Source organism: Rhinoraja longicauda, chromosome 36 (genome assembly GCF_053455715.1).
Source record: "Rhinoraja longicauda isolate Sanriku21f chromosome 36, sRhiLon1.1, whole genome shotgun sequence".
NCBI classification, from domain to species: domain Eukaryota; kingdom Metazoa; phylum Chordata; class Chondrichthyes; order Rajiformes; family Arhynchobatidae; genus Rhinoraja; species Rhinoraja longicauda.
In genome coordinates this window covers 5,666,194-5,690,438 of record NC_135988.1, presented here as the reverse complement: position 1 = coordinate 5,690,438, position 24,245 = coordinate 5,666,194, and the positions used below count along the sequence as shown (strand labels likewise).

Below are 24,245 nucleotides of genomic sequence, written 5' to 3'. Positions count from 1 at the left end.
CTGGAAAGCACAAAATAAAAGCTTTTCACTCTATCTTGGTACATGTGCCAATAAATTAAACTAAACTGAAAGACTGTACATGATTACAAACAGGCAGTCCACAGTCCACAGATAAAGGGTACGATATTTAGTGCAAGATAAAGTCCGATTAAAGTGGTAAATGTAAAAGAATTGTCCCTAGTGGGTGTAGGATAGTGTTAATGTGGTTGCCTTCTATAACTTGTATACTGACTGGTGCCTGGGTGGAGTGTTTTGGTCAGTTGCTTCAAAGTGGCTCACTGATGTATTATTTTGGATTGTAAGCAAGGACTTTGAACTAAAACATTTGTTTTATAAGACAGCTGGCAAACTTTTTATACCATTACAGGGCCGCACAGTGGCACAGCGGTGGAGTCTCTGTCTTACAACGCCAAAGAGGTGGGTTCGATCCCAACTATGGGCGCTGTCTGTACGGAGTTTGTACTTGTTATTAAATACATTACTCCACATCTTGGCGCAATTCGATTGGCACAAAGCACTGAAACAAATCTGTCTTTGAAACATGACATTAAGTAGTGACTGGAATAGGAATTGGCGCATTTTTTATTTCAGAGAATACGTGTGGCCTTTGAGGGAGGGGGGAGGGGGGAGGAGGGAGGGGGGAGGGGGGGAGGGGAGGGGGAGGGGAGGGGGGAGAGAGGGTGCTGCACCAACGCAGGAGAGGTTTGGGCCCAACGGGTCCACTTGGTATCGTAGAAACAGAATTGAGCAGGTTGGGTTGGATTAGACAGGAATAACTCATCAACAGATTCGAAGGCCGCACATTTTTGCTCACAAGAAAAATGTTCCTTTTTCCCATTCTGGTCAGCGCTTGGTATCACTACTTAATGACGTTTTCCAAAGACAGATTTGTTTCTGCGTTTTGTGCCAATCGAATTGTGCCAAGATGTGGAATAATGTATTTAACAAGAAATCCGCATACAAAGAGAAAGCTTGCAATTCATCATTTCTGCAAACTCGTGTCAAATGGTTTGAAGTTCCACTTTATCATCAGTCTGACAGGTAACACTCGATCTGGATTAACAACGCTCTCCATTTTGACACATGTCATTCTCCTGTATCGCGCTTGGATAGAGTGGATGTGGAGAGGATGTTTCCACCAGTTGGAGAGTCCAGGACTAGAGGTCACAGCCTCAGAATTAAAAGACGTTCTTTCAGGAAGGAGATGAGGACGAATTTCTTTAGTCAGAGGGTGGTGAATCTGTGGAATTCTTTGCCACTGAAGGCTGTGGAGGCCGTCAGTGGATATAATTAAGGCAGAGATAGATAGATTCTTGATTAGTACGGGTGTCAGGGGTTACGGGGAGAAGGCAGGAGAATTGGGTTAGGAGGGAGAGATAGATAGCCTAATTCTACTCCAATCACTTATGATATGATCATATGAAAAGGATGGTTGATTTTAATGGTTATAGGTTTGGTTTTATTACTGTTACATACAACGAGGCACGGTGACAAGCTTTGTTTTGTATGCTGTCCAATCAAATCAGATCACAGTTTGGAGGCACAGTCTAGAAACAGGCCCTTCGGCCCATTGAATCCATGCTGACCACCGACCACCCGTTCACACTAGTTCTATGTTGTCCACTTTCACAGCCACTCCCTACAAGCCAGGAACAATTTTTATGGAGGCCAATTACACTTACAAACCAGCGCGACTTTGGGATGTGGGAGGAAACCCACGCGGTCACAGGGACAACGTGCAAACTCCGCACAGACGGCACACGAGGTCAGGATGGAACCCGGGTCTCTGGCGCTGTGAGGCAGCAGCTCTACCGCTGCGCCACCGTGCCGCCCCTACGATGCATAAATACAATCAAGCCAGACTCAAGTACAGTATAGAAAATATGCAGAGAGCAGAATATAGTTCTCAGCATAGTTCATAAGTTCATGAGTTCATTAGTGGAGCAAAATTAGGCCATTCGGCCCATCAAGTCTATTCCGCCATTCAATCATGGCTGATCTATCTGTCCCTTTCAACCCTGATTCTCTGATCCTCTCACCATAACCCCTGACACCCGCACTAATCAAGCATTGTGGCACAATGTGGTTGCAGTCCCAATCACTCTTGCTGATAGTGTGTCATCTTTCATAGCAAGATAACCCTCCGTTGTAGACTTAAGGGGCCAAATAGTGTTGAAGTAGGGTTGCCAACTTTCTCACACCCAAATAAGGGACAAAAGGTGATGTCACCACCCCGCATCCCACGTGACCTCACCCAGCCAACGGTCATGTGCTCCTGCTCCCTGCTGAGTTACTCCACCATTTTGTGAATAAATACCTTCGATTTGTACCAGCATCTGCAGTTATCTTCTTATACTATAACTCTAAGTACATCTTACTGGTGCAGAGTAGTCCTTTCCTGCTTATAATGCTTTTGAGGGATGAGGGCACTGAGCTACCCTTGAAATGAAAAGGTTTCCTCTGAGATCTCCCCCTTTCTCCTCTCACCTCAAGCCTCTGCTCTCTTGTTTCAGAAATCTCCACCTTGCAAATGACACTGTGAGCAATCATTTTGTCATTTTGTGGTGATTTTGTACACCTCTACAAGGTCACCCCTCAGCCACCTCCTCTCTAAAAAAAATGTCTCAGCCTGTCCAGGCTCACCACGTCCCAGTAACACTTGGCATTTCACGTGACACTTATAGAAATGCTCGCAATTCCCGTAAATTTAGTTTGGTTTAGTTTAGTTTAGAGATACAGCGTGGAAACAGGCCCTTCGGCCCACCGAGTCCACGCCGACCAGTGATCCCCACACATTAACACTACCCTGCCCTCATGAGGAACAATTTTACATTAACACCAAGCCAATTCACCTACAAACCTGTTCGTCTCTGGAGTGTGGGAATGAACCGGAGCACCCGGGGGAAAACCCACGCAGGTCACGGGGAGAACGTACAAACTCCGTACGGACAAGCACCCTTAGTCAGGATCGAACCCGGGACTCTGGCGCTGTGAGGCAGCAACTCTACCGCTGCGCCACCGTGCCACACAATAATAAAAAAATAACATTAAAACACTTTAAAATAAAATTGATTATAACTCTAAATTAATAAATCATTGAAAACGTTAAAATAGAGTAAAATAGCTTAAGAACTAAATAATTGAACGGACTTGTTCTCGACATCCTCCCTCTTGTTTTCCCACCTCTCTTCCCTGTACCTCAACTGGATGGCACATTTTTATCCCTTTTCCCTCCCTCCCTCCACCCTCTCCCTCCTCCATCCACTTCTTCCTGTATTTGCTCCTCTCGCTTCACTATTTCACGCCTCCTCTCTCCTCATCTCAATATCTTCTGCCTTTTCCTCCCTGGCCTTTGCCCAACCATCCGCCATTTAAAGCCCCCTTCCCCTGTATCCACCTATCACTCACCAGGCTTAGTCCCGGCCCAACCTCTCTTCCCACTTTCTCCTCCCCCACTCCCCCGCCCTGAAGAAATATCCCAACCCAAAATCCCATACTCTCCAGAAATGCTGCCTGACCCGCTGAGTTACTCCAGCACTTTGTGTCTTTATTTGACTTTTTGTTCATTGGGAATCCCTGTTTCTATTAATGGCGAGATGATCAATTGCCATATCTGTCTCAGAGTCATAGAGTCACACAGCATGGACGCAATCAGGCCCTTCGGCCCAACTTGCCCTTGCCGACCACGATTCCCCATCTATACAAGTCCCACCTGCTCGCATTCAGCCCATATCTCCCTAACCCTTACCTTCTCTTATCTCTCGGTTCCCTCTCCCCTGACCCTCAGTCTAAGGAAGGCTCTCGACCCGAAACGTCACCCATTCCTTCTCTCCAGAGATGCTGCCTGTCCCACTGAGTCACTCCAGCATTTTTTGCCTATCCTCGATTTAAACCAGCATCTGCAGTTCTTTCCTAAACGTAAATAACTGGGGTCCCAGCACTGAGTCTTGCGGCACCCCACTAGTCACTGCCTGCCATTCTGAAAAGGACCCGTTAATTCCTACTCTTTGCTTCCTGTCTGCCAACCAGTTCTCTATCCATGTCAATACAACTGCCCCCAATACCATGTGCTCTAATTTTGCCCACTAATCTCCTGTGTGGGACCTTGTCAGACACTTGGCTCAATATATCCACCCGCTTACAGACTTCAGTATCAAATGTGCGCACAGTAACAAATAAGAGACGGCAATTGTAAGCCAGTAACTCAATCGTGATAAACATTGAAGTTCACGCTCGAGCAGCTCAGCCCTGATCATCTCCCCGCCCGCTGGATCACATTGCTGGGTCGGCTCAGGCTATCACCGTCAGACGGGACGCTCTGATTCTCCAGGGATCTTCGTCAGGAGCGTGATTGAGCAGAGGCTGGAGATTCGACCTCCCACCGTTGTTGGCCCGGTTCCATTCAGTCATTCACGGGTCGAGAGTGTTTGCGTGTGGGTGAATTTCAAGGCGAGGAGTTGCCCTGCGGGGCTGCACGGCGGTAGAACAGCTGCCTCACAGCACCCGAGGGTGCCTGGGTTCGATCCCGACCTCGGGTGCCCTCAGTACGGAGTTTGCACGTTCTCCCCGTGCCCGCGTGCGTTTTCTCCGGGTGCTGCGTTTCCTCCCACATTGTAAAGACGTGCAGGTTTGTAGGTTAATTGGCCCTCTGTAAACTGTGCCCGGTGTGCAGGGTGCCAATGTGGGATAACATTGAACTAGTGGCAATGGGAGATTGGTGGTCGGCGTGGACTCGGTGGGCCTAGGGCCTGTTTCCATGCTGAAGATAGACACAAAATGCTGGAGTGACTCAGCAGGGCAGGCAGCATTTACCGATTGAAGGAATGGCTGACGTTTTGGGTCAAGACCCTTCTTCATATAAAATTTGAAACATATAAAATTCTTAAGGGGTTGGAGAGGCTAGATGCGGGAAGATTGTTCCCGATGTTGGGGAAGTCCAGAACCAGGGGTCACAGCTTAAGGATAAGGGGGAAGTCTTTTAGGACCGAGTTGAGAAAACATTTCTTCACACAGAGAGTAGTGGGTCTGTGGAATTCTCTGCCACAGAAGGTAGTTGAGGCCAGTTCATTGGCTATATTTAAGAGGGAGTTAGATGTGGCCCTTGTGGCTAAAGGGAACAGGGGGTATGGAGAGAAGGCAGGTACAGGTTACTGAGCTGGATGATCAGCCATGATCATATTGAATGGTGGTGCATGCTCGAAGGGCCGAATGGCCTACTTCTGCACCTATTTTCTATGTTTCTATGTTTCAGTCTGAAGGAAGGTCTCGAGCCGAAACGTCACCCATTCCTTCTCTCCAGAGATGCTGCCTGTCCCGCTGAGTTACTCCAGCATTTTGTGTCTATCTTTGGTTTAAACCAGCATCTGCAGTTCCTTCCCACTCCGTTTCGGTGCTGTATGTCTGAACTAAACCCGGCCCTGTCTCCAAGGCTCCGCTGTAGATCTCATTGTGGGGTCCAGTGGGGAGCTGGCACCCCTTACCCCCCCCCCCCCCCCCCCCCCACACCCCTGCCGGTTTCTGCATCTCCCCAGATCTGATCTGAGAGTGACTGGCATCCAGTTGTTCCCCACGGCCAGACACACAAAGCTAGAGTAACTCAGCAGGACAGGCAGCATCTCTGGAGAAAAGGAACCGGTGACGTTTCGAGTCAAGACCCTTCTTCGGACTGAGAAGGTGAAGCGAGAGGTATAGACGGTGATCGGGAGAGATGTAGAACAAATGAATGAAAGATATGCAAAAATGTAACGATGATAAAGGAAACAGGCCATTGTTAGTTGTGGGCTAGGTGAGAACAAGTTACAGACAACGAGACTCACCAGGGTGACTTTGAACCTAGTACAACGACTAGGTTGGGGGAGGGACGGAGAGAGAGGGGATGCAAGTTAGAGAAATCAATGTTCATACCACTGGGGTGTGAGCTGCCCAAGCAAAATATGAGGTGCTGTTCCTCCAATTTGCATTGGGCCTCACTCTGACAATGGAGGAGGCCCAGGACAGAAAGGTTAACGTGGGAATGGGAAGGAACAGAAGGGTCTCGAGCTGAAAGGTCGGCCATTCCTTCTCTCCGGAGATGCTGCCTGACCCGCTGAGTTACTCCAGCATTTTGTGTCTATCTACGATTTAAACCAGCATCTGCAGTTCTTTCCTACACTGGGAATAAAAGTGTTTGGCAACCGGGAGATCAGGTAGGCCCAGATGGACTGTTCCCTACAGCTGCTGGGCAGCACGATACAGCCTTGTCATCGAGTCATACAGTGTGGACATAGGCCCTTCAACCCAACTTACCCACACCGAACAAGATGCCCCATCTACACTAGAACCATCTGCCTGCGCTTGGCCCATATCCCTCTAAACTTTTCCTATCCATGCTGGAGTCAGAAGTCATAAGGTCATAAGTGATAGGAGTAGAATTAGGCCATTCAGCCCATCAGTCTACTCGGCCATTCAATCTTACAGCGAATGCAGCACCGGAGACTCAGGTTCGATCCTGACTACGGGCGCCGTCTGTACGGAGTTTGTATGCTCTCCCCGTGACCTGCGTGGGTTTTCTCCGAGATCTTCGGTTTCCTCCCACAGTCCAAAGATGTACAGGTATGTAGGTTAATTGACTGGGCAAATGTAAAAATTGTCCCTAGTGTATGTAGGATAGTGTGGTGGCTCCGGTTCTGGGGGGGATACTGTGGCGGCTCCCAAGGGTCGGGCCATACTTCTACCGACCCCTCGGCACGGGAATGGACCATTCCCGGGAGGCGGTCCGGGACCAGGTATATAAGGACAAGGTTTGGGCGCCAAGCCATTCCGGCAGACTAGACCCGTCTGATAACTGTTATACAATAAAATATACCTTCTCGAAATACCCGGCTCCTTGCCTTTATCGACGCGCTACAATAGTGTTAATGTGCGGGGATCGCTGGGCGGCGCGGACCCGGTGGGCCGAAGGGCCTGTTTCCGCGCTGTATCTCTAAAAAAAATCAATCATGGCTGATCTATCTCTCCCTCCTAACCCCGCTCTCCTGCCTTCTCCCCATAACTTCTGACATCTATACTAATCAAGAATCTATCTCAGCCTTAAAAATATCCACTGACTTGGCCTCCACAGCCTTCTGTGGCAAAGAATTCCACAGATTCACCGCCCTCTGACTAAAGAAATTTCTCCTCATCTCCTTCCTACAAGAAAGTCCTTTAATTCTGATGCTGTGACCTCTGGTCCCAGACTTTCCCACTAGTGGAAACATCGTCTCCACACCCACTCTGTCCAAGATGTCATTATAGTACCTGCCTCAACTACCTCCTCTGGCAGGTTATTCCAAATGCCAAAAACTGAGTGAAAAAGTTGCTCCTCAAGTTTCCCTATTAAATCGTGTCCTTCTCACCTTAAACCTATGTCCTCTAGTTCTTGATTCCCCTAACCTGGGTAAAAGACTCTGTGCATTCATTATTCTATCAAGTTGTTTCGGTAGGAAAAAAAACTGCAGGTGCTGGTTTAAATCTAAGGTAGACACAAAATGCTGGAGTAACTCAGCGGGTCAGGCAGCATCTCTGGAGAGAAGGAATGGGTGACCCTTCTCAGTCTGAGGAAGGGTCTCGACCCGAAACGTCACACATTCCTTCCCTCCAGAGATGCTGCCTGTCCCGCTGAGTTACTCCAGCGTTTTGTGTCTAAGTTGTTTCTGTAGTCCGCCTGGCTCCCCAGAAGGGATCATTCTCAGTGTTCAGAGATGCTGGTTTACCAAACAGAACGCAAGGTGATGGAGTAACTCAGCGGGTCAGGCGGCATCTCTGGAAAACACGGCGCGGTTCGGGACCCTTCTTCAGACGGACGTGTTCAGTTTCCATCATTGAATTTGCAATCATCTTAATTACCCAACTGTGTATTTTCTATTGAAAGTAGGATTCGGCCTTTCAACAGCAGTTAAGCAGAGCTGTCAGGGCAATCCATTCAACCCCAACCCATTGTATCAACGCTGCCTGTATGGTTGGACACACACACTGCAAATATTGGATGCTTTTACAACGGTGAGCTCAATTAAAGTATGGCACCAGACCAGCATAAAGCTTTCAGTGATACCGTAGCACTTATATCCATGTGAATGTAGCTGTCAAAATTAAAAATAGCAAAGTAACTCAGCACCCGACAAAGACAGCTGATATGGGAATGGAAAATGAAATGAGATTCTCACCTTAGTTTGCAGAGGGATTGCTGACCAGGTCAAACTTGTTGCTAGAATCGTTTCATCTCTCGTTCTGCTGAATGGAAAAATTCATTAGCCTCCTTGAAACAATAAAAATAACATCTCAACCCCTCAGTAAATGTAGTCAGTGGCAGGAGTGTTGGCACTGAGACGGCTCAAGAAAAGACGACAGCCATTTCAACATCCGTCTGTCAGTGTTGATAGTCAGACTTGGCCAAAGATATTACAGACAGACTGTGTTTGATTATTGCAGCACCTGGACTGTAATGAAATGTTGCCACCCCTCCGACTGTAGATTTTAGAGACACATCGCGGAAATGGGCCCTTCGGCCCACCGAGTCCATGCCGACCAACGATCACCTCATACACCAGCACAAAAATTGTAAATTGTCCCCTCGTGTGTGTAGGATAGTGTTAGTGTGTGGGGATCGCTTGCCGACGTGGACCCGGTGGGCCGAAGGGCCTGTTTCTGCGCTGTATCTCGAAACTAAACTAAACTAAACTATCCTACACGCACTGGGGAGAATTTTACAACTTACCCAAGCCAATTAATTTACAAATCTGTAGGTCTTTGGAGTGTGGGAGGAAACCGGAGCAATAGACAATAGACAAAAGACAATAGGTGCACGAGGAGGCCACTCGGCCCTTCGAGCCAGCACCGCCATTCAATGTGATCATTGCTGATCATTCTCAATCAGTACCCCGTTCCTGCCCTCTCCCCATACCCCCTGACTCCGCTATCATTAAGAGCTCTATCTAGCTCTCTCTTGAATGCATTCAGAGAATTGGCCTCCACTGCCTTCTGAGGCAGAGAATTCCACAGATTCACAACTCTCTGACTGAAAAAGTTTTTCCTCATCTCAGTTCTAAATGGCCTACCCCTTATTCTTAAACTGTGCCCCCTTGTTCTGGACTCCCCCAACATTGGGAACATGTTTCCTGCCTCTAACGTGTCCAACCCCTTAATAATCTTAAGAAGGGTCTGAAGAAGGGTCTCGACCCGAAACGTCACCCATTCCTTCTCTCCCGAGATGCTGCCTGACCTGCTGAGTTACTCCAGCATTTTGTGAATAAATCGATTTGTACCAGCATCTGCAGTTATTTTCTTATACCCTTAATAATCTTATATGTTTCGATAAGATCTCCTCTCATCCTTCTAAATTCCAGTGTATTTCTCCGGAGCACCCGGAGAAAACACAGGCGGTCGCAGGGAGAAAGGACAAACTCCGTACAGACAGCGCCCGTAGTCGGGACCGAACCCGGGTCTTGGGCGCTGTAAGGTGGCAGCTCTACCGCTGCGCCACCGTGCCACATAAGGGGGGCAGAAACTCTTATAGACACCCCAACAATATTGGGTGCCGCACAATAGAATTTTATCAAAAACGCTCGTTTGCTCTTTATATTTGCTGCAACAGAAAGCAAACATAAAATATTTACAATTTGCTTTATTGCAGTTTGCATTTCATGCAGGGATTACATTCCTGAAAAGTAACATGTAATTCAAAAATGCCTAAAGTAAAAGTATAAATCCAAACATTTGAGGTTTAATATTGAGTGCGCTATTTCAAAAATACTGCACGTAAATTCGGTTTTGCTGTTAATCAACAAGCGTGATATTACAAAAGAGCATAAATCAAATATGTAAAAAGGCACGGTGTGTGTTCAAGTATTCTGCCTTATATTATAGTGTTTTTAATTTGTTCGTTGTCCCGTGCTATATTTTCATATTTGGTGTAACTTTGCAGAATGCCTTGCAAGATACAAGGTCAGTGTCTATACGGATTATCCAGGCATATTTTTGGGGAAATGGCTGAGAGCAAATCTGCAGATAAATCTATCTTCAAATGGTAATGAATTGTTTACCGATGTTCACGTTCACAAGTTATAGCAGTAGAATTAGGCCATTCGGCCCATCGAGTCCACTCTGCCGTTCAACCATGGCTGATCTCTGCCACCTAATCCCATTTTCCCACCTCCTCCCCATAACCCTTGACACCCGTTCTAATCAAGAATTTGTCTATCTCTGCCTTAAAAATATCCACTGACTTGGCCTCCACAGCCTTCTGTGGCCATGAGTTCCACAGATTAACTAAAGAAGTTCCTCCTCACTTCCTTTCTAAAAGAGCGCCCTTTAATTCTGAGGCTGTGACCGCTGGTCCTAGACTCTCCCACCAGTGGAAACATCCTCTCCACATCCACTCTATCTCTGCCTTTCACTATTCTGTAAGTTTCAATGAGGTCCCCCCTCAACCTTCTAAACTCCAGCGAGTACAGGCCCAGTGCTGTTCAGTTTCTGTTCAGTTTAGTTTATTGCCAGGTGTACCGAGGTACAGTAAAAAGCTTTTTTGTTGCTTGCTATCCAGTTTGCGGAAACACAATACAAGATTACAATCGAGCCATTTACAGAAAGATGATAAGGGAACAACGTTTAGTGCAAGGTAAAGCCAGCAACGTCCGATCAAGGATAGTCCGAGGGTCTCCACTGAGGTAGATCGTACTTCAGCACTGCTCTCTGGTTGTGGTAGGATGGTTCAGTTGCCTGATAACAGCTGGGAAGAAACTGTCCCTGAATCTGGAGGTGTGCGTTTTCACACTTCTGTACCTCTTGCCCGATGGGAGAGGGGAGAAGAGGGAGTGGCCGGGGTGAGACTGGTCCTTGATGATGCTGCTGGCCTTGCCGAGGCAGCGTGAGGTGTAAACAATCAAATATGTCAAGTATATATATATATATATATATATATAAAATATTATATATATAAAATATTATACATATAAAATATATATATATATGTGTGTGTGTGTGTGTGTGTGTGATATTATATATATATAAAACAAACAGACAAATGTCAAACAACAATAGAGCAAAGTTAAAAAAATAGCCCCCCCAGTCTATGTAGTTCGGAGCTTATTTGGAGGTTTAGTTGGTTTTGTAGTGTTTAATAGCCTGATGGCTGTAGGAAAGAAGTTGCTCCTGAACCAGGACATTACAGTTTTCAGGCCTTCAGTTTTCAGTACCTTCTTCCCGATGGCAGGGGTGAGATGAGAGCGTGGCCAGGGTGGTGTGGGTCTCTGATGATGCTGGCTGCCTTTGTGAGGCAGCGACTCCTGTAAATCCCTTCGATGGTGGGGAGGAAGTTTACCAGGATGTTGCCTGGACTCCGCCATTCGATCATGGCTGATCTATCTTTCCCTCACAAACCCCATTCTCCCGCCTTCTCCCCACAACCCCTGACGCCCGTTCTAATCAAGAGTCTGTGAATCTCTGCCTTAAAAATATCCATTGATGTGGCCCCCAACAGCCTCCTGTGGCAATAAATTCCACAGATTCACCACACTCTGGGTAAAGACATTCTTCCTCACCTCCTTTCTATAGGTACGTCCTTTTATCCTGAGGCTGTGTCCTCTGGTCCTAGACTCTCCCACCAGTGGAAACTAGTGGAAGCATCCTCTCCACATCCAACAGACAGTTCAGTACGATCAGTCGCTCTGCTTGGTTCCATTCCTGACGTGTCAATCCACCTGACCTGCCCTGTCAGCCTTGTCACGCGTGTCTAAGCGTGTGAGGCGTGTTCGCCGCACACAGTCATGGCAGGCACGTCCGCAACTCACAGAAAGCTGCACACTGACCTTTCTGTCCTGGGCCTCCACCATTGCCAGAGTAAGGCCACACGCAAACTGGAGGAACTGCACTTCATGTTCCGCTCGGGCTGCTTACAACCCTAAGGTATGGACTTTGATGAGAAACAAGGAATTACAGATGCTGGTTTACCCAGGAAAGAAACAAAACATTGGAGTAACTCAGCAGGTCAGGCAGCATAGAAACATAGAAACATAGAAAATTTGTGCAGGAGTAGGCCATTCGGCCCTTCGAGCCTGCACCGCCATTCAATATGATCATGGCTGATCATCCAACTCAGTATCCCGTACCTGCCTTCTCTCCATACCCCCTGATCCCTTTAGCCACAAGGGCCACATCTAACACCCTCTTAAATATAGCCAATGAACTGGCCACAACTACCCTCTGTGGCAGAGAATTCCACAGATTCACCACTCTCTGTGTGAAAAAAAACTTTCTCATCTCGGTCCTAAAAGACTTCCCCCTTATCCTTAAACTGTGACCCCTTGTTCTGGACTTCCCCAACATCGGGAACAATCTTCCTGCATCTAGCCTGTCCAACCCCTTAAGAATTTTGTAAGTTTCTATAAGATCCCCCCTCAGTCTTCTAAATTCCATCGAGTACAAGCCGAGTCTATCCAGTCTTTAGTACAAGCCGAGTCTATCCAGCATCTCTGAGGAACATGGATAGGTGACAATTCGGGTCGGGACCCTTCTTCAGACTGATTCCTTTAGAACATTGAATTCTCTGAAACTCGTACGGAGCGTGTACATTCTCCCTGTAACCGCGCGGGTTTTCTCCGGGTGCTCCGGTTTCCTCCCACACTCCAAAGACGTGCGAGTTGGGCGGTTTCCTGACATAAACGGTGGCGCAGCGGTAGAGTTGCTGCCTTACAGCGCTTGCAGCACCGGAGGCACGGGTTCAATCCCGACTACGGGCGCCGTCTGCACGGAGTTTGTACCTTCTCCCCGTGACCTGAGTGGGTTTTCTCCGAGATCTTCGGTTTCCTCCCACACTCCAAAGATGTGCAGGTTTGTAGCTTGACTGGCTTGGTGTGTGTGTAAACTGTCCCTGGTGTGTGGGTTAGTGTCAATGTGTGGGGATCGCTGGTCGGTGTGGATTGGTGGGCCGAAGCGCTTGTTTCGGCGCTGTATCTCTCAACTGAACTAAACCAAAAAAAAGGCTTGTAGGTAAATTACCGTCTGTAAAATTAGTAACGTGTCCATAGCGTGTAGGATCGTGCTAAAGTACAGAGTAATCGCTGGTCGGTGTGGACTCTGTATTAGAAACTACTGTAAAATAAAGCAGAATACTTGTGCACGCGCCTTGCCTTTCACATGTCTTATTTATGTGCTTTTGAAATATCGTGCTTGTTTAATTAATGGCAAAATATGTTTTATGTGCTGCCTTTTTGAAATATTGCACTCACTGCTCATTTCTTTCTTGGTGAATACTTGGAAAGTTTGTCATTTGGTAATAATTCAGCTTCTTCTCAGACTGCCTCCACGTCAAGGATTCCACTTGCCACGGCCTGCTTACTAATACCGCTGGAAATATTCCCTCTTGGCATGTCTTCTTTGTGTCTCCAGCCTCTGTTTTCTCCAGAACTGAATTTGATTACCTTCTTATTAATCCACCATGACAGGACATTGTCAGTTCCGCAGTCGGATCCACTTTCAGCTTATTCACAGGATGTGTGAATTATGGGCAAAGCCAGCTTTATTAGAAACTAGATCAAGTGGACCCGTTGGGCCCAAACCTCTCCTGCATTGGTGCAGCACCCTCTCCTCCCCGCCTCCCCTCCCCTACCCTCCCCTCCCCCTCCCTCTCCCCCATCCGCCCCCCTCCCCCTCCTCCCCCCCCCTCCTCTCATCCCTCTCCCTCCCCCTCCCCCTCCCCCTCCACCTCCCCCCTTCCCCCTCCTCCCCCTCCCCCCTCCACCTCCTCCCCCCTCTCCCCCACCCCCCCTTCCCTTCTCCCCCCCCTCCCCTCCGCCCCCCCCTCTCCTTCCCTCCCCCTCCCCCTCCCCCCTCCACCTCCTCCCCCCTCTCCCCCATCCCCCTTCCATTCTCCCCCCTGCCCTCATCCCCCTCCTCCTCCCCTTCCCTTCTCCCTCCCCTCCCCCTTCCCCTCCCCCTCCCCTCTCCTCCCTCCCCCTCCCTCCCTCCCCCTCCCCATCCACCTCCTCCCCCTTCCCTTCTCCCTCCCCCCCTCTTCTCTCCCCCCCTCCCTCCCTCACCCTCCCCCCTCCACCTCCTCCCCCCTCTCCCCCACCCCCCCTTCCATTCTCCCCCCTGCCATCCCCCTCCCCTTCCCTTCTTCCTCCCCCCTCCACTCTCCTCCCCTTCCCTTCTCCCTCCCCTCCCCCTTCCCCTCCCCCTCCCCTCTCCTCCCTCCCCCTCCCTCCCTCCCCTCCCCATCCACCTCCTCCCCCCTTCCCTTCTCCCTCCCCCTCCTCCTCCCACTGGAGGCGAGGCAAGACCAGGACAAATCAGGCCCTTTCAACCCACTGGGACTCCATTTCCCATTCACCCTTTCAACTCACTGGGCTCCCCTTTCTACTGCTCCCTCTAAACTTACCTCTTTCCCTGGAAAATGTATTCCAATACTTTGAAAATGAACTAAAAATGCATTTTGACAAAAACAATGAACCTGCCTGTGTGGAGCTTTACTGTACACGATTGCTTCAGTGCAAACCACAGAGGGTGGTGAATCAGTGGAATTCTTTGCCACAGAAGGCTGTGGAGGCCAAGTCAATGGATATTTTTAAGGCAGTGATAGTTAGATTCTTGATTGGTATGGGTGTCAGTGTGTGTGTGTGTGTGTGTGTGTGTGTGTGTGTGTGTGTGTGTGTGTGTGTGTGTGTGTGTGTGTGTGTGTGTGTGTGTGTGTTAGTATAATGTCTGATTGAGGAAACCTGTGGGTATTGGGATTAATATTCCTCTTTTAACTCACATCTTTCTGTTTTAGTTTTAGAAATTCAGCAGGGAAACAGGCCCTTCGGCCCACCGAGCCCATGCCGACCAGCGGTCCCCGCACATTAACGCCAACCTACACACGCTGGGCGACAATTCACGCTTACACCAAAGCCAATTAACCAACAAACCTGTACGTCTTTGGAGTGTGGGAGGAAACCAAAGTTTCTCGGGGAAATCCCACGCAGGTCACGGGGACGATTTACATTTAGAAACATAGATACAAAGAAAGTAGGTGCAGGAGGAGGCCATTTGGCCCTTCGAGCCAGCACCCGCTGTTCGTCCACAATCAGTAACCCGTGCCCGCCTTCTCCCCATATCCCTTGATTCCACCAGCCCCTACAATACAATACAATACAATATATCTTTATTGTCATTGTACAGGGGTACAACGAGATTGGGAATGCGCCTCCCATACGATGCAATAAATCAATTAGCTAGTCAGTATTAATTTAAACAGCCCAATGAAACAAATTGGAACAGTTTTAAAACAGAATAAAGTGCAAGTAGATCTGTGCCGGTTCACTGTGCGATGTGACCATCCGGCTCAGCAGGACCGGTTCATAGCAGCTATGGCCCTGGGGATGAAGCTGTTCCTGAGTCTGGAGGTGCGGGCGTAGAAGGCCTTGTAGCGTCTGCCCGATGGTAGAAGTTCGAACTGACTGTTGCAGGGGTATGAAGAGTCTTTGTGGATGCTGGTGGCTTTCCTGAGGCATCGTGTGTTGTAGATGCCCTCCAAGGCTGGTAGCTGTGTTCCGATGGTCCTCTGAGCTTTATGGACTACCCGCTGAAGAGCTTTCCTCTCTGCCTCCGTGCAGCTGAGGTACCACACAGGGATGCCATGTGTTAGGATGCTCTCTATGGTGCAGCGGTAGAATGTCGTCAGCAGCTGTTGGGGTAGACCAGACTTTATCAGTGTTCTTAGGTAGAACAGTCGTTGCTGTGCCTTCTTGACCAGCGCAGCGGTGTTATTGCTCAATCTAACTCTCTTCCGCCGAAGCCAAATGACCTGCAAGCCTGTCCTTCTGTTGCAGAACCGAAGCAGCTGCCGTCGAGTCGCAGCGCGATAACGAACCCCCCCAGGCAGAGGAGGGACTCGGCCCGGTTCTGCCAGCTGTGTAACGCCTGGTTCAATAACCCCATGATGGCTCAGCAACACTACGACGGGAAAAAGCACAAGAAGAACGCGGCGCGAGCGGACTTACTGGAACAGCTGGGTCAGACCCTGGACCCCGAGGCCCTCAGAGGTAGAACTTTCACATACACCTTCTTCCCCGGATCACAGGAGGCTGGGCACTGTCCAGATAATAATAATAATAATAATAATAATAATAATAATAATAATAATAATAATAATAATAATAATAATAATAATAATAATAATAATAATAATAATAATAATAATAATAATAATAATAATAATAATAATAATAATAATAATAATAATAATAATAATAATAATAAAAAATAAATTAAAAAATATATTAAAAAAATATATTTTTAAAAAAAAAATAATAATAATAATAATAATAATAATAATAATAATAATAATAATAATAATAATAATAATCCTTTATTCGTCCCACAAGGGGGAAATTTGCAGGGTTACAGCAGCAAAGTGGATAGCAAAAATAGATAAGCATTCATTATAAGTAAAATAAAGATAATTATCTTTATTTACTTGTCTACTGGGAGCAGTGCTGGTTGTGCAGTCTGACTGCAGCAGGAAGGCAGGACCTTCGATATCTCTCCTTCGCAGACTTGGGGTGTATAAAATCATGAGGGCTTAGAAAAGGTCCACAAGATACCGGGGACATTTGGGCCAATGAGTCTACTCTGCCATTCGACCATGTGACCAAGTTCGTAGGTAAATTGGTCCCCCGTGTTTAGCTTGGTTCAGTTTAGAGATACAGACCTACGGCCCACCGAGTCCACACCGACCATCGATCACCCCCCAGTACACCAGCACCCAGTACGCGCTAATTTTCACCGAAGCCAATTGACCTACAATTGACCAACAAACCTGCACGTTAATTCCCGGAATGGCGGGACTGTCGTATGTTGAAAGGCTGGAGCGATTGGGCTTGTATACACGGGAATTTAGAAGGATGAGGGGGGATCTTATTGAAACATATAAGATAATTAGGGGATTGGACACATTAGAGGCAGGAAACATGTTCCCAATGTTGGGGGAGTCCAGAACAAGGGGCCACAGTTTAAGAATAAGGGGTAGGCCATTTAGAACGGAGATGAGGAAGAACTTTTTCAGTCAGAGAGTGGTGAAGGTGTGGAATTCTCTGCCTCAGAAGGCAGTGGAGGCCAATTCGTTGGATGCTTTCAAGAGAGAGCTGGATAGAGCTCTTAAGGATAGCGGAGTGAGTGGGTATGGGGAGAAGGCAGGAACGGGGTACTGATTGAGAGTGATCAACCATGATCGCATTGAATGGCGGTGCTGGCTCGAAGGGCTGAATGGCCTACTCCTGCACCTATTGTCTATTGTCTATTGTCTATTGCCTTTGGAGTGTGGGAGGAAACCGGAGCGCCCGGAGAAAACTCACGCAGGTCATGGGGAGAACGTGCAAACATTCACAATTTGCATTAACTGTAATAGAAGGCAGAATGCGTGTACACGCACCTTGTGTTTTACGAGTTTGACTTCCCACCGCTGCGCCACCGTACCGGTTTGTTGAATATGGAACTCTGCTTCCCTTTCCTCCCCTTTCTCCCTGGAGCTTAGCGTCTTCATCTTTCCCTTCCTCTCTCAAAAGCATCGTCAGCAGGAAAGGAGTCACCTGCAGCAGTGAGGTGTACTAGAGTCATAGAGTCACACGGCACGGAAACAGGCCCTTCGGCCCAACTCATCCATGCCGACCCAAGTGCTCCGTCTAGAGTCACACAGCACAGAAACAGGCCCTTCGGCCCAACTCATCCATGCTGACCCAGATGCTCCACGTAAGCTAGTCCCATGAAGGCCACATCCCTCCAAACCTTTTCTATCCACGCACCTGTCCAAGTGTCTTTTAAATGTAGTTATTGGACCCAGCACAACTACCCCCAAGGCCTCCCGTCGGTGGGGCCACGGTTGTGGGCTGGGAACGCGGCCTTTGGGCTTTATCGAGGCGCCAGGGTCTCGATGCCTCCCGGATCGGCACGCGGAAGCCCGGGTTGGGCGATGGAGCCGATGGAGCCTGCGTCCAGGGCCCGGGTAGGCACCACGAAGGCGTGAAGTGGGCCATGAGCAGCGGCAAGGCCTCGGCGGCGGCAGCAGCGGTGGAGCCTCGCCACGGTGGGGAACCCTCGCGGCGGCAGCGATGTCTCGCGGTCGACGGTCGACAAGAGCGTGGAGGACCGCCTTGTGTGGGGGGAGGGGAAGAACAATGGAGGAGCCGGCATTGGGGGGACCGTCGTGAGCGGGGAGGTGGGGGAGAACAATGGACAATAGGGGGGGTGGGGGCAAAGGACAGTGGGGGAACTGCTGAGGGGGGAAAGGGAACAAAAGGGGGAGCAGGCGTGCTTTGTAACTTTGCCAGCACTGCAGGTGGCTGCTATTTGTATACATTGTGTATGCAAGCAAAGAATCTCACTGTGCCCAGTCACATGTGACAATAAAGTATTCCTATTGCTATTCCTCTCCACTTCTTCAGAGATTGTAAAAGGCATGACATACAGTAAATGCTGGACAGAAGATAAAAGGATTCATTGGCAAACTATACCTAATTTCAAGGTATTTATTCACAAAATGCTGGAGTAACTCAGCAGGTCAGGCAGCGTCTCGGGAGAGAAGGAATGGGTGGCGTTTCGGGTCGAGACCCTTCTTCAGACAGCATCTGAAGTTATTTTCTTATACCTAATTTCAATGTGGGATCGGCACAAAATGCTGGAGTAACCCATCGGGGCGGGCAGCATCTCTGGAGAGAAGGAATGGGTGACGTTTGAGGTCGAGACCCTTCTTCAGACTGCCATTCTTTCTCTCCAGAGATGCTGCCTGTCCCGCTGAGTTACTCCAGCATTCTGCGTCTATCCTTGGTGTAAACCAGCATCTGCACTTCCTTCCGACACATCTAATTTCAATGTACTGGATCATTAGCCTAAATCCAATTATCAACTTTTTTAGAATTGAACTAACCATTTTGAATAATAGCCTCGAGTTTTATGTAATTTAGATAATTATGATAAAATGAGAAATAATATCAGATCCACTTAAATTTATTAAAATAATTGATAGCCTCATTTAATTTTGTTATGTAAACTTTGCCATTTGTCTCATTTCATTTTTTAATGTCTTCTTCTATTTCCATTCAGTGATTTTTTAAGTAAATCTGATATCATCTTTTGATTTTGTTCATTTTGTCTTTGATTTAAATTGATTTCAACTTGTGTGGATGAATTTTAATTTTAGCCAGAAAAAGTATTTTTCTAATTTTTCAGTGATTTTGCTGCTGGTTTAATTTTCTCTCTAAATTTAACATGGAACATTTCCTCAGCTTTTATAATCCATGCCGTTTCAGTTCATTAATCTCATTTGGTTTGTCCCTTTTGGTTTGTTCTCTATTTGTTTTTGAACATTATGCACATTTTTTTGCCCCCTTCGGCAAAAAGGTTCGGAATGCTTACAAAACAAAATTCTTCTCTCGCTTTGAGCTTACTGCTGTATTTTCTTACTGCCGTGTTACAACTTAAATAAGTATTTAGAACTACCTCGAACGACTTCATTCCCGACCCCCACTGGACACAAGATGCTGCAGTAACCGAGCAGGTCGGGCAGCATCTCGGGAGAACATGCTTAGGTGAAGAAGGATCTCGACGCAAAACATCACCTGTCCATATTCTCCAGAGATGCTGCTGAGTTTACTTTAGAGATACAGTGCGGAAACAGGCCCTTTCGGCCCACCGGGTCCACGCCAACCAGCGATCCCTGCACATTAACACTATCCGACACCCACTGGGGACAATTTTTACATTTTACCAAGCCAATTAACCTACGCACTTGTACGTCTTTGGAGTGTGGGAGGAAACGGAAGATCTCGGAGAAAACCCACGCAGGTCATGGGGGGGACGTACAAACTCCGTACAGATGGCGCCCGCAGTTGGGATCGAACTGGGGTCTCCGGCGCTGCATTCGCTGTAAGGCAGCAACTCTACCGCCACGCCACCGTGCCGCACTTTGTGTCCTTTTGTGTAAACCAGCATCTGTAGTCCCTTGCTTCCATGTTTAGGCTTCTGATGGGGTATTAACCAGCATCTACAGTAAGGTAGTGTAGAAGGGCGGCACGGTGGCGCAGCGGTAGAGTTGCTGCCTTACAGCGAATGCAGCGCCGGAGACTCAAGTTCGATCCCGACTACGGGTGCTGTTTGTACGGAGTTTGTACGTTCTCCCCGTGACCTGCGTGGGTTTTCTCCGAGATCTTCGGTTTCCTCCCACACTCCAAAGACGTACAGGTATGTAGGTTAATTGGCTGGGCAAATGTAAAAATTGTCCCTAGTGGGTGTAGGATAGTGTTAGTGTGCGGGGATCGCTGGGCGGCGCGGACCCGGTGGGCAGAAGGGCCTGTTTCTGCGCTGTATCTCTAAAAAAAAAATTTTTTAATCTACATGGCCTACATTTTGACCTTCCACTGTATTCAAAATCTGGTACCTGTGCATCAGAAACACTTCATCGGTTATTATAGTTGTATACTGCTGGAAAAGTGTGCACAGCAGGTAGTGCTGCTGTCTCACAGCTCTGTCAACCTTGGATCAATTCTGACCTTCGGTGCTGCCTCTGTGGACTTGGATAGGGGATCGCTGGTTGGCATGGACTCGGTGGGCCGAAGGGCCTGTTTCCATGCTCTATCCCTTAAACTAAAAGTAAAGAATATGCAAACAGCGCACCAAAGGAACAGGCCCTCAGGCCCCACAAAGTCTGGGCTAAGCATGATGTGAACTTAAACTAATAACCTCTACCTGCTTGCGATCCATACCCCTCCATTTCCTGCATATCCATGAGCCTATGTAAAAGCCCCTTAAACCCCACTATCGTATCTGCCTCCACTGCCATCCCCAACAGCTTGTTCCAGGCACCCCCATACTTTGTAAAAATGTACCCCATACATCTCTTTTAAACCACCCTTTTTACTTGAAAGTACTGCCCTTTAGACTTTGACGTTTCCACCTTGGTTAAGGTTTTCCGGATATCTACCCTATTTATACATCTCATCATTACATACACTTCTATCAGTTCGTTCCTCAGCCTTTGATATTGAAATATTAATTATTTCTCAGACATTGCTTGGAGTGCTGTTTGTCTGGCATGTTCCTGCTTTTATTTCACATTTGGTAAGAACTTACGGAAAATTTGGAAATATCTTCTAGAGGTGCATAAAATCATGAGGAGTAGGTGTAAGAAAATAACTGCAGATGCTGGTACAAATCGAAGGTACTTATTTCACAAAATGCTGGAGTAACTCAGCAGGTCAGGCAAAGTGACATCAGTCTGAAGAAGGGTCTCGACCCAAAACGTCACCCATTCCTTCTCTCCTGAGATGCTGCCTGACCTGCTAAGTTACTCCAGCATTTTGTGAAATAAATACCTTCGATGAGGAGTAGGTGAATCGAGGACCAGAGGGCATAGACATAGAAAATAGGTGCAGGAGTAGGCCATTCGGCCCTTCGAGCCTGCACCACCATTCAATATGATCATGGCTGATCATCCAGCTCAGTAACCTGTACCTGCCTTCTCTCCATACCCCCTGATCCCTTTAGCCACAAGGGCCACATCTAACTCCCTCTTAAATATAGCCAATGAACTGGCCTCAACCACCTTCTGTGGCAGAGAATTCCACAGACTCACCACTCTCTGTGTGAAGAAATGTTTTCTCATCTCGGTCCTAAAAGACTTCCCTCTTATCCTTAAGCTGTGACCCCTGGTTCTGGACTCCCCCAACATCGGGAACAATCTTCCCGCATCTAGCCTCTCCAACCCCTTAAGAATTTTATATGTTTCAATAAGATCCCCCCTCAGTCTTCTAAATTCCAGCGAGTATAAGCCTAGTCTATCCAGTCTTTCTTCATATGAAAGTCCTGCCATCCCAGGGATCAATCTGGTGAACTTAAGCATAGGCTTAAGTTGAAGGGGAAAAGATTTAATAGGAATCTGAGGGGTAACTTTTTCAAAACAGAGGTGGTGGGTGTATGGAACAAGCTGCCGGAGGAGGTAGTTGAGGCTGGGACTATCCCAACATTTAAGAAACTGCTAGGCAGGTTTGGAGGGATATGGACCAAGCGCAGGCAGGTGGGACTAGTGTAGCTGGGGTATGTTGGCCGGTGTGGGCAAGTTGGGCTGAAGGGCCTGTTTCCACACTCTGTGACTCTGTGACCAACTATATCAGAAACCGCAATTCTGGAAAGGAGTTTTATTGCATTCAATTATGATTCATGCAAACTGTGCGTGCAATGCCGGTTATGAATAGAAATTGAGAAATACTGGTGTGTTTGTTAATCCATTGTCCACATGGCACAAATGAGAAAAATCGCAAGACGTGGCGTTTGAAATGTACTCTCCCTCAGCGTACAATCTCACACTGTCAAGCAAGTGGAAATCATTCAGCACACTTGTTTACTCAGCACTGAAAAAAAACAATGAAATGGAAGATTAAACCCTGCCTGGTGCTTCGGTTCTGCAACAGAAGAACAGGTGATGTAGGGTCTCCTAGGAGCGTCAGTATCATTGCGAATTTGGTAAGCTTTGCTCAGGTATAACGGACATTCCTTTGATTTGCTTTATCGGACGACTGTGACTCAAAGAATTGGAGAGAGGTTATGGGAGCATCATCATCAGAGACCCACACCACCCTGGCCACACTCTCATTTCACCACTGCCATCAGGATGAAGGTACAGGAGCCTGGAAATCGTAACGTCCATGTTCAGGAACAGCTCCTTCCCTCATCCATTAGGCTGTTAAACACCACAACCTCAAATAAGCTCTGAACTACATAGACAAGGGGCCACAGTTTAAGAATAAGGGGTAGGCCATTTAGAACGGAGATGAGGAAGAACCTTTTCAGTCAGAGAGTGGTGAAGGTGTGGAATTCTCTGCCTCAGAAGGCAGTGGAGGCCAGTTCGTTGGATGCTTTCAAGAGAGAGCTGGATAGAGCTCTTAAGGATAGCGGAGTGAGGGGGTATGGGGAGAAGGCAGGAACGGGGTACTGATTGAGAGTGATCAGCCATGATCGCATTAAATGGCGGTGCTGGCTCGAAGGGCTGAATGGCCTACTCCTGCACCTATTGTCTATTGTCTATTGTGATTATTGCACTATTATTATTTGTTTGTTTTTTATGGGTGCTTGTGTATAAATATTTATATATGTAGTGTAGGAAAATACCTGCAGATGCTGGTACAAATAGAAGGTATCACAAAATGCTGGAGTAACTCAGCAGGTCAGGCAGCATCTAGGAGAGAGGGAATGGGTGACGTTTCGGGTCGAGACCCTTCGTCAGTCTGAAGAAGGGTCTCGACCCGAAACGTCACCCATTCCCTCTCTCCTAGATGCTGCCTGACCTGCTGAGTTACTCCAGCATTTTGTGATACCTTCTATTTACATATGTATGTATGCATGTATATATGTGTGTGTGTGTATGTATACATACATATACACACACATGCATATATACACCAATGAGCCAAAACATTATGACCACTGACAGGTGAAGTGAATAACATTGGTTATCTTGTTACAATGCCACCTGTCAAGGGGTGGGATATATTAGGCAGCAAGTGAACAGTCAGTTCTTGAAGTTGATGTGTTGGATGCAGGAGAAATGGGCAGGAGTAAAGACCTGAGCGACTTTGACAAGGGCCAAATTATTATGGCCAGACGACTGGGTCAGAGCATCTCTGAAACGGCAAGGCTTGTGGGGTGCTCCCGGTCAGCAGTGGTGAGTACCTACCGACAGTGGTCCGAGGAGGGACAAACCACAAACTGGTGACAGGGTGTTGGGCGCCCAAGGCTCATCGATGTGCGAGGGCAACGAAGGCTATCCCGTCTGGTCCGAACCGACTGTGGGAAGATGACAAGCCAGTGGAGGGAGTGTGATGCTCTGGGCAATGTTTTGCTGGGAAACCCTGGGTCCGGCCATTTATGTGGAAATCAATGTGACTCGTGTCACCCGCCTAAACATCGTGGCAGACCAGGTACACCCCTTCATGGCAATGGTATTCCCCGATGACCGTGGCCTCTTTCAGCAGGATAGTGCGCCCTGCCACACTGCACACATTGTTCGGGGATGGTTTGAGGAACACGATGAAGTGTTCACGGTGTTGCCCCGGCCTCCAAATTCTCCAGATCTCAATCCGATTGAGTATCTGTGGGATGTGCTGGATCGACAAGTCCGATCCACTCCGGCTCTACCTCACAACTTACAGGACTTGAAGGATCTGCTGCTAATGTTTTGGTGCCAGATACCACAGGACACCTTCAGGGGT

General features: G+C 47.8%; 1 protein-coding gene across 3 annotated transcripts in view; it reads left to right on the top strand.

The window, feature by feature from the left end:
* Positions 1-24,245, top strand: part of LOC144610170 (zinc finger matrin-type protein 4-like) — a 183,541-nt gene that overhangs the window by 115,940 nt on the left and 43,356 nt on the right. For 2 of the 3 annotated variants that reach the window (XM_078428722.1, XM_078428721.1), the window contains exon 5: positions 15,819-16,031. In XM_078428722.1, the coding sequence (XP_078284848.1) occupies positions 15,819-16,031 (213 nt within the window). Of the gene's footprint in view, positions 1-15,818; positions 16,032-17,552; positions 18,012-24,245 lie in introns of those variants that run through there. The other variant, XM_078428720.1, reaches the window with a different exon arrangement.